Source organism: Protomyctophum parallelum, assembly GCF_964188405.1.
Source record: "Protomyctophum parallelum genome assembly, chromosome: 7".
Classification (NCBI taxonomy): Eukaryota; Metazoa; Chordata; class Actinopteri; order Myctophiformes; family Myctophidae; genus Protomyctophum; species Protomyctophum parallelum.
In genome coordinates this window covers 7774543-7785569 of record NC_139705.1, presented here as the reverse complement: position 1 = coordinate 7785569, position 11027 = coordinate 7774543, and the positions used below count along the sequence as shown (strand labels likewise).

The 11027-nt window shown below is 42.2% G+C and overlaps 1 protein-coding gene across 1 annotated transcript in view; it reads left to right on the top strand.

Moving 5' to 3' along the window:
- Window positions 1-709: 709 nt before the first annotated feature.
- The window catches only part of LOC310861330 (inactive dipeptidyl peptidase 10), a gene marked incomplete at both ends in the record, with an annotated part of 28825 nt that continues 18507 nt past the window's right edge, over window positions 710-11027 (top strand). The window contains 4 exons of the mRNA XM_083768745.1: window positions 710-751; window positions 8764-8878; window positions 9213-9308; window positions 10565-10659. Of these exons, the coding sequence (XP_083624871.1) occupies window positions 710-751; window positions 8764-8878; window positions 9213-9308; window positions 10565-10659 (348 nt within the window). The remainder of the gene's footprint in view (window positions 752-8763; window positions 8879-9212; window positions 9309-10564; window positions 10660-11027) is intronic.

The following is an 11027-nucleotide window of genomic DNA, read 5'->3' as shown; positions in this document are numbered from 1 at the left end:
CTTGTTAAAATAAAAAGATAAAATGATATAAAAGGAAGCAAGCAAAAAAAAGAATGAAAGAAAAGAGGACGAAAGAGCGAAAGGCAAGAGCGCCGCGACAGACAGCGCCCCCAAGAGGAAGAAACAAGAAAGTGGCTTTTGAACAATGCAACACATGATGAGATGGAGATGTTCATCAAGTTAGCCTTGAGTACATATAATTTGGCCATTAGCTGCTGTCTGTTTGTATTTGTAATACACTCTTATAGCCATTTATTGCTATTGTATGCTATCAGTGACCGTAGGCCTATGTTCGCCACTAGCACTGTGATTTTCCAGAAGATAAATGTATCCTTCAATATAATTCAGAAAAATGAATAATGTGGAACACGGAATGCTTTTTGCCATGTTGACTGCTAAACAGTCTACAGATGAGCTTTCCTGAGTACAATTTCCGAGCAAGGTATCAATCAATGGCTATGGATTGGAAATAAGCGGATGAATGAACGAAAATCACACGCAGAGAGATAGAGAGAGAGAGAGAGAGAGAGAGAGAGAGAGAGAGAGAGAGAGGGCTCAGAGGGGAGAGAGAGAGAGAGAGAGAGAGAGAGAGAGCTCACTAGCCCACCACCAAGCACAAACTTGCCAAAGCGGAGGATGCAGAACAGAACAGGAGGTTATAGCTGTCGAACGGTTTGTAATTAGAGGTGGTGCTTGTTGCGGCCGTGCAATGATTGCAACAACTCAACAGAACATGCCCTCCACGGAGCTGGTATGTATAAACTATAATTTTTTCCCTTGTTTATTTTATTTTATTTCTTGTATTATTTTTTTGCAATCCTCAGATTCCAAATGCGCTTTGCGTTTACAAAGCAATAATGAGTGTGTGTGTGTGTGTGTGTGTGTGTGTGTGTGTGTGTGTGTGTGTGAGCGCGCGCGCGCGCGTGCAGATGGTCTGGTGTTCTGCCTAGAATTACTCATTTTCTCATATCTGCACAAAATCAATAATTTTTTATCTTTTGTAGTATGTCATTGCCACCAAGGCACTTGCAGTCCATTCAGAGTTTTCAGTCATTGACCACCTCCTGGACATAAAAGATGACTTTGTGCACTGCAGTGTTTGCAGTGATAGTAACTCGACGTCCAAGCAGGCAGTCACCCTCCACTCTTGTTTGACTCTTGTTCTCATTATCTCCGATCTGATAAGAAGCTGACAGATCAGCCGACTGCGTGTCAAAAATATGGCTCAAAATGACATCCTGCGGTGTTGTGATTTATTATACTGTTGTCCTGGTAAGACAGACCCAACGACTATCTCCCCCGGGTCCCTTGCCTACACATATTTCATTGATCCTGAACAGATTTCGCCAGACATAGATATCAAACATAGCCTACAATTTATAATAAACTATGAAAAAGAGGTTCCAAATTAATTTCTTTACATATCAGCCTGCCATGAACAAAGTATAACATTGTTTCAACCTCCTCGTCTAATGCTGATATGTGTTATGCTATCTTTATGTATGTAGCCTAGATACATTTTGTATTTATCTTCTTTGCTCTTCTTGCCCCCCCCCCCCCCCCCCCCCCGCCCCCCGCTTGCCTCTTAATAACAAACGATGGGGCTTGCACAAAAAACGAATTTCACCTTCTTTATACACCTGTAAACCTGTGATGTGACAATGAAAGTAGTATAGATTCTGATTAGGGCTTGGGTAGGGATTATTGCTTGATCCCTGTTGAAATGTGTCCATTTATAACTCAAAGAGTGCACAAATATAACCACCAAATGGACCCATAAACTGTATAAAAGTATAAATGATAGAGAATATCAAATAAAATAGCCTATCTACTGGATGGACCAATTCTGAAAAGCCTGAACGATGACTAATCTATAAATCATGTAGCCTGCATGGTGATTGGCAATGTAAACGTATGTTTTCTCATGCCAATAAAGCCCTTTGAATTGAATTGAATTGAATTGATTGGCTTGATAGCCTACGCTCTATATGCATTTGCTTATAATGTTTTTTTTAACTGTCCATGATGGTTATTTGCTGCAAGCCAATGTCCACAGTCATGTTTGATAGTGTGACACACATGGCTCTTATATTTTGCACTCAAACTTTGACATGGTAAGATCACAGACAATTGAGAGTAGCCTATTATTATCCTGCAGCAGAAATCTCAACACCACATGAAGCTGTATGTTTAACAGACAATGGACAATCCATCTTAAGTCTTAAGGACTGTTCTCCAATCAATACCCCTTAGTGAGTCAAGCAATTAATGAGGCAAACCTCATTTGCTTCTTTTCAATAAGTGCTTTCTTCTTCAGGAATCTATTGCTAATTTACAGGTGTTTCTGCTGGTGAATAATATATGCAGTTGGGCTCATAGGTTTCTACTGTTATATTTGGGATTTTAGCCCCATTCTGCTGTGCTGATGAATATTGAATATATGCAGCAGACCATGTGGGTCTGCTGCACAATATTATGATGGTGTGTTACTGAATTGTGGAACTTAAAAAAGAAAAAAGTGGCCCAGGCCGTAGCGTAACGGTCTGGGCACCGGACTGGTGATCCAGTCGCGGTGTGCCGCGGGTTCGACTCCCGGACCCGACACGGCCTTTACCGCATGTCATCCCCCCATCTCTCTCCCGTTTCCTGTCAGCCTACTGTCTGTCCCTTAAAAAATCAATAAAGGCGTAAGCCGCAAAAAAAAAAAAAAAAAAGAAAAAAGTCATCCAAATTATAATATCACAATTTACTATCCGGAAACCTCAAACTCTGAGGAAACTGTACGGAGGAAAAAGAGTTAGGCTACCTACATTTAATACATTTTTATTTTGATTAATTTTAATTTGAGATTTTCACATATTATGTGATATTACTTACTTTACTTAGGCCCGTCGCTCCCAGTGGAGCATAGGCCATCAACGACTCTTCTCCACCCAACACGGTTTTGGGCTTTCCTTTCCGCCTCTCCCCAGCTGATTCCCTGTCTCTTCAGCTCCGCCTCAGTGTCCCGTTTCCTCCAGAGTTCTTCACTTCTGATTTTGTTTGGCCACCAGATCTTGAAAATGCGCTTCAGACAGCTGTTAATAAATGTCTGGATCCTTTGCAATGTCCTCTTAGTCGTCCTCCACGTCTCTGAACCGTAGAGCAGTATGGATCTGACGTTGGAATTGAAGATCCACACTTTGGTTGTTCTGTTTAGAGGACCAGATGTTCTTCAGGATGATGAAGGCTGATGAAGGCTGCCTGAAGTGGTTTGTCGCCTACTGTAATTGGGTTATTGTTCTGGGTGTTGATTGACATTATGTTGGTCTTCTTCTGGTTGATTCTTAAACCTATACCCAGGGATGTGTTTTCCAGCCTGGTTGTCTTGTCCTGCATCTGCTGGTGATTGTGTGACAAGAGAGCCAGGTCATCGGCAAAGTCCAGGTCATCCAGTTGTGTCCATAGGGCCCACTGTGCCCATTATGTGATATATTATGACAATATTTCACAGTGAAGAGTGAACGTTTATTTTGTGTAGTGTATTTTATTTTATGTGATGTTGCTATACTTTATAAAATCTTGTAAGAGAACATATACCAGTATTCTTATTTGCCATATTTTACTGCAACTCTGTGCCCTGTTTTCCATACCTCACCGGCTCACCCACATATACTGCATGTTTCACGGACATTTGTTTCCCAAGGCAGAAACTCGACCACATTGAGAAGCGGGACATGTTGCGAATATAGAACCCCTTTTGTACTGTAATTTGTTAATGCGTGATGGGAGGCATGAAAAGAAAGACACAGTATGGCCTATCTATACATACACACATAGCCTTGCAGCAGAGGAGGCTATAGCATGGTTTCTTTTTTCCCTTTCTTTTTTTTCATGTTTCATTTGACAGGCTTGTGCTGCATTGTCTGGCATTACCCTTGAGGGCAAAAAATCTGCCCGCTTGGTCCCATTCAGTATCTTTACCACCTACTGACTTTTTTCTTAGCAAGGAAGAAGAGAAAGGGAACAGTGGTGGCGATATGGTGGGTAGGCGCACAATAATTCATGTGGATGTGACAAATGACAACCAAGATATAAATCAATATCAAGCTGTGGTAAATAATTGACTTGGGCAAGTTGGTTAACAACTAGGCTATTCAAGCCAAGCTTAATCCACAATCTCCACTAATAGTAAACTACATTTTAAATGAGGCAAAGAGAGACATTGGCAGGTCAATACGTATTCAAGGGAAAAAAATACTTGCTATATTGTGGCTAATATGTAAGGATATACGCCAATAGTCACTAAATGTTTTAATTTAACCGATATCCTGTGTTGTTGCTATAGTGTAAATATCATTGCCTGTTTGAAGTGGTTTAGACTAGAGAGGTACTGTATGCAGATTAGAGTCAGCATCTCTGAACAGTATGGTTTCATTGGTTCCCTGATTCCCTGCAGAATGATTTATTGTGGGATTCTCCTCGCCTCAACTTCAGAAGTTAATTTATGAATTCTAGCACTGCTTGGAAGCTCCACAGCACAGCTGTATTGTTTGTGCACAGTGTGTAGTTTGAGTAATTGCATTTTGTGTGGTTGCTTTTATAGTGCCAGAACGGAATCAATACACTTAGATGTGTTTGATTTTATGCACTTTGTTTACGAACAGGCGATCCAATAATTTCAATTTTGGGCGTCTTTAATCTGAAGAAGCTAGGTTTCTGGTCAGATAAGCATTTAAAGTTATAACCTCTGTCGGTTGCTGAGTCTGACTTTTGACTACAGTACTGCCTGCATGGGTAGGCAGTAGGCACGCTTGCAGATGGACTATTAGGATGGACATTCCCGAACCTTCACAGATATCTGTGTTAAGGATGTGTTAAGCAGACTGTACTTATATTCACTCAAAGACTGTTAATAGATTGACATATTGGCATATAAAAACAGACATACGTATATTCATCCACACTGTTGAAGGTCTGTTGACAGACCGTATTCATTCAATGTTTAAAGACAGTACACATATCCACAATTATGTTATTTGTTTTTATAGTCCGTTTTTCATTTACATTGTACAATGTGTACATTTACATTTATTCATATACTGTATTTGTATCATATTCACTCATTCAGAGATCCAGTGTATATATATAGGCCCAGCAGCTCAGCATTTTATTTTATTCATTTCTTATTTATCTTACACTTCCATTCCAAAATGGGTAGAGCCTTTGTGTTCGGCCAAGAATACATCACACACATCCCAAACACACTGAAAAGAATACTCTCCAATGGCCAGTATATCCATGACACCATGTCTCCTTTTTAAGCTGCATTGTTTCCCACTAGACCTTATTCAACTGCACACTTATCGATATTCTATTTTGGCTGAGTGCCCAAACTCGTAGGAGCTCCCTTGGCCCTTGCTATAGGGCTAATGTTAGTGAGAAAATGGATCCCTTGACAGGGTGCGACTCCTTTTTGAGAAAGAGTTATCCATAAACATAAAGATCTTTATTTGACATTCTTGTCCCCCTTTTGTGCTTGGTTAACACCCCATCAAGACCTCCTCCTATAAGGCTTATGGGATCAAGCAGGCTGCATTGGGATAGACAGCTCGCAGAGGAAGATCTATCTGTTATTCATGTTTGATCTGGCTCAGCAGAAAACCTGCTATGAGATATTCACTAGTCCATCAGGTTGCTGACTGAGACAAGCTCTTACTGTCACAAAACCCGATTCTTCATCTGTTCACCTGTGCCAGCAGTTTATGCAAAATTATGTGCATTGCGTTTTTCAACAGAACATCTGTTATTTTTGGCAAGTGACACGGTCAATCCACAAAGTATAAATGCTTAGGTGTTGGATTCCTACATGCATTGTGTCGGCTCAGCTCGGCTGCTCTCTCTGTGTTCACACCAGGGACTCTGTTCATCTTATCTATGCCTCATTTGCAAGTGTGACAAAGCCTCCTCATTCCACCAGTGCGGGGTTCTCCCTTTCTTACAACGTAAATATGACCTTAATTGGAAGTGTAGTCTAATTTCTGTGCACAGAGGAGTTGATGCTGCTGTGCCTCCTATTAGGAAGGATGATGTTGCGCACCGTAATTATAGGCAGGACTCAGAAATGAAAACAGTGTCTGTGGCAGAATCAGCCAAGTGGAGGGATTTCATTTAAGATATTCCCAGTCTGCTATATGGGCTCCATTAGGGCTGAGAATTGGAAAGGATCTGGCATGGCCGTGTTTTGATGTAGAGAGTGAATCAGATTTTTGAGCGGTGCCTCCGCTCCATTATGCAGCTATGTGTGTCCCTATGTATGTTGTCTCTGTGTCTGCCCAAGCATGGACAGCTGCAAAACCTAAAGTGGCCAGTAGAGTGTAATGATTAAAAGGGTGGCCATCTCTAAAGGGACTTTCAAACGTGCCTATAGTTCATAGTTCATAGTTCCTCGCTTCCCGTTTGAAAGACCCTTACCTTAAGGCCTCTAGAAGTCTCCATATAAACCTTGGGGTGTGCAAAACCTAAAGTGGCCAGTAGAGTGCGGCACAGAGTACACTACAGTAGGAGCCCTGGGGGTCTGGATGTTCCGGGGACCCCCCGGGGATCCCCACACGGTAACTCTGTCATTTCTCGACCGTTTCGGACGTGGGGCGGCCCATTGGGACCGTACTGGCCCCCCGGTACCATTCTTGGGGGTCTGGATGTTGAGCACAGTACAGTACAGTAACTATAACAATAAATGTATTGTTGCACCGCTCAGTTCACACAGGTGTTATTTTCTGGTATTTGAAGCAAGGCATTGAAGTTTTCCGTTGCTTACAAAATGGCCTGTGTGTGGAGGCAGGCAATTTGAAACATTTTATTTAATATGCATAGAAATTGCTTCGGTATAGTCTGACGTGTGTATTTGTATTTGCGCTTCCACTTCCACCCAGTGAAATTATTATGACGTGTGATACTCTCCCCAGGCTGCATGGAATACCTTACATAACCTTATCAGATGGAATAATCATGGCAGGCCTCAGTACTACAGAGATTGTGTGGTAACTGGGTGAGCGAATGAGATAAAACCCAGTGCTATAAAGAAAGACAGTACAGAGAGACTGGTACATCAATCGCTTGGCCCAGCTCTTGTCTCCACTACTGGGAGTTCAGTTGAAACATTAGAAGATGTCTCTGCAGGCACAGCTGGCTCGCCTGGCTGTGCTTTTAATGTGAACACCTTATGAAGCTGCAGCTAGGGACCTCTATTAAAGATGAGAATTTGGCCACATAGTCCCATGCTGAAGGCCAGTCGATATATTACTGGGCTCCTGTCTGTTTTTAACACATTTTCAGTTTGTAAGTAAATCCCCACAGCTTCAGAAACGCATGTATAGGGAGGTTCTTTTTTGCTGAGTTCCTGGATTTGTGAAAAGGTGCATTGAGGATTATTGATGAAGACAAGAAATGTCTCCTCCGGCTTTAATGTGATTTGACAAGATGTGAATGCCAGTGCCCAGAGTGCCTACTATTTCAGCAAGTGTATCAACATTTGACAATACAATTGCCAAACAATTCAGCACCACGTTGGCTGTGATTTGAATTGAGTCTTTCAGACAAATATCATTATGGTCTTTGACATTATGTTTATTAATTTATTTTTCAATCAATCAATCAATCAATCAATCAATCAATCAATCAATCCACCTAAGTATCAAGGCTAAGGGCTTCATGTCATATGATCATATGGATAGAGCATAGCCCGGCATAGGAGTGCATTCAAATGTGTGCACATGTAATCTATGTCGGCAGCAATGTAATATAATAGCCATGATCCAGAGACAGTTGGTGTCACCAAGGGACACCGGGGCACAACAATCTGTTGACCTGCCGTGGTCCTTTTCTACTCTCAGAGGAAGGTGAATGGGGCAGGCGAGGCAGTGAGAACGGATCCATAATGAAGGTTGAGCTTTATGGCTGCTCTGTGATTGAGCTCTCACACTCCAGTGGGCGCGAGGCCCCAGCCGTAGCCGTAGCAGCCTCTCATTATGAGAGGAGCGAGTGCCGCCCGGGACTGGGACACAACCATGTATGATTGTGAGGGATTCTGTCCGTCGAATCTCATACCCTCATACTCGCTATTCCCTTTGATGATACAAAGGAATATAGAGATTTTGTATTTTCTCCTCTGCTAACTGAAACCCGAAGCTATTCAGTATACGTTGTATGTTTCACAGAATAATATATTTTACAGCACTCCCTTTTTTGTGCTTATTTTCACGGTAATATCAACAACTTACTCTATATCAGCTTAGCGCATCTTGTTGCACACAACTCTCTGACAAAGGCTTTTTCTCAGATGCATATATTTCAACTAAGCACCTTTCAAGGTAATTGTGTACCTCCCTACCACACTACACTAACTGTAGGCTATACATTATGAAACAGGTGAAATTAGCGTGCAATTAAAGGTAGAATTTCTCATTGACAAATGTTCTACTTTAATATGCTGGACTTTATAGGCAAATTAGTCAATTTCTGTGGTAGAGAAAACTGGCCTCAATCCCCCAGGCTTACAGTACTGATGCGCCTGTCACAGAGGAGATTCCCAACTGAAGCGTGGAAATGATGCAGCACTAATGTTCTCTCCCTCGGCTGTGCTCACGCTCTCACACATACTTAAGGCCTATTCATACTCCAGTTTGAGGTGATACTTTATCACCTCAAACTGGACTATGTATGAGCCTCGTGTGTGTGTGTGGGTGTGGGTGTGTGTAATCTTGTGTTCTGTTTTTTTGTCAGGACATGAGCAGTTCAGGTGGTCCACCGCGGAACTGGAAGGGCATAGGGATTGCCATGATAGTGATACTGGCTGTCATGTCACTGGTTATACTGTCCGTCTTCATGTTGACCCCTGGTAAGACGAAAATATTGAAAACACGTGGGTAAAAAGGATAGAATAGAAGAATTTGAGGGGGAAAAAAAGGAAAGTAGGTGTGTGGAATGATGTTAGCAGGAAGACACCTTGTATACTGGTGGAAAGAAACCCAGATGGTTTCAAGGAAATACAATGTAGCTGGATGACAAATATTATAATATAGTACCAACAGTACTAGCATTCAACATTATGACAAAACAAACCCAGACAGGAATAAACGAAAACTGTACATTGATAATAGCAATGCTTTGGCTTTACGTAAATAGTGCATCCTTACAACCCTCTGGACTGTTTTCTCTTTACCATACCAAAGATGAATCTCATCTGTTACTCCGTTCCCGTCTCACCATCGAGGATCTGGAGAGTGAGGATTTCAAAGTCCATGACCCCTGCATGACATGGCTGAATGGTAAGACCCTGCATGACATTGCTGAATGGTAAGAGCCTGTGCGCGTATCGCATATATCTTTTCTACGTCCGAGCATAGACATGGTAATGCCCCGCCTGCCTCTGGCTCTGATTGGCCTACTGACACTGCCGGCCACACCAGAGTTTCCTCGGAGGTGGAGGATACATAACCTGACGCTGCCAGATCCAAGAAGCTTGCTACACAAATTTGTTTCACAGCTTATTGGGATCTGGGATCGGGGAAGCAAATTCGATGACGGGGCCGTTCATTTTTTTCAAGATACTTGGTAGATGATTGGATGGGACCGTCTGTCTATCACCGTGTGGGCGTGCAAACACAACCAATCATATTGATGTGTCTATATAGCTTCACATCCGGTTTCGCACATATCCCGCCCTTAGCTCACGCTGATTGGTTCGGTACGGAACGGATTTGTGTCAGCTCAACTCCCTGAGAGATCCCAGATGAGTGCTGTGTTGGGGAACATGGTTACCCAATACCGCCCCCATCTGGCAGCGTCAGGTTAGAGGATACATGCTGGATAGTCTGCTGCTGCGCGAGGTTACTCCGTGGTGGGAAATAAATAAATAATACAAGTACGATATAATACAAGACTCAAGAGAATGGACAGCTTGGCACGCGCGACAGTAACTTTTATTTTTGTAGAAGAGGCAAACTAATATTGTTCATGCCATTGGCCTGTTTATTTGTATACATGTGTAAACTTGAAACATTATTGTACTGTAAAAAGGTCTCTTTTCCCTTGATCTTTTCCTTTTTCAGTATAATAGTATTAGTTTACTAATTACTAATTAGATTAATACCTTGATTTTTATCTTTTCAGTATAGTAGTATAAATATATCAAAGCAAACGGCACAAACAATATTAGTTTGCCTCTTCTACAAAAATTTAAGTTACAAGTTACTGTCGCGTGTTGCCATATTATTTCCCATCACAGAGTACCCTTGCATCTCGGAGGACAGGCAAGACGGGCAGTGTCGGTAGGCCGATCAGAGGCAGGCGGGGGCGTTACCATGTCTATGCTCGGACCTAGAATAGATATACGCGCTCGTATCACATATTGACACAACACCACCCACCCCCCCACCCCCCCAAACAACAGTACGCATGCTTGTCAGTGTGAATCAAATGTAATGGTCTCACCTGAAACTAAGCCTCGGATGAGCAGAGGTATTAATTGAATGTTGTCCCTGTGGATGTATGTCATAACACAGATCTTTCTTGTCCCTGTCAGACAATGAAGTGGCTTTGCGCACCAGAGAGGCACACATCCTGTCATACAGCCTGCACAGCAACCTCACAGCCACCTTGCTGGACAACAGCACCCTGGTGAGTCAAGCCTTATTTTTGGAGGGGCGCTAGCCCCTCCTATATTCAGCTATAGTGTAGACTTTTGTCCTAACACAAACTTTAAATGCCATTGACAGTTAATGGAGAATTTATGTCATATGTGTCTGAGCAAATCGGCTATTTCCTTCCTACTTACTTTTACTTATTATCCTCTTCGTCCCGGTTGGGGCATAAGGCCGCAATCATACATATTTTTGTCCTACACTAAGACAAGACCCATTGACAATGAATGGAGAATTTACGTCATATGTAGACTGCGTGTCTCTCCCCTTCTCTCTCTCCCTCTTTCCTGTCAGTCAACAAAATAATAAATGAGTAATAAATTAGCTTTAAATCTGTACACACTC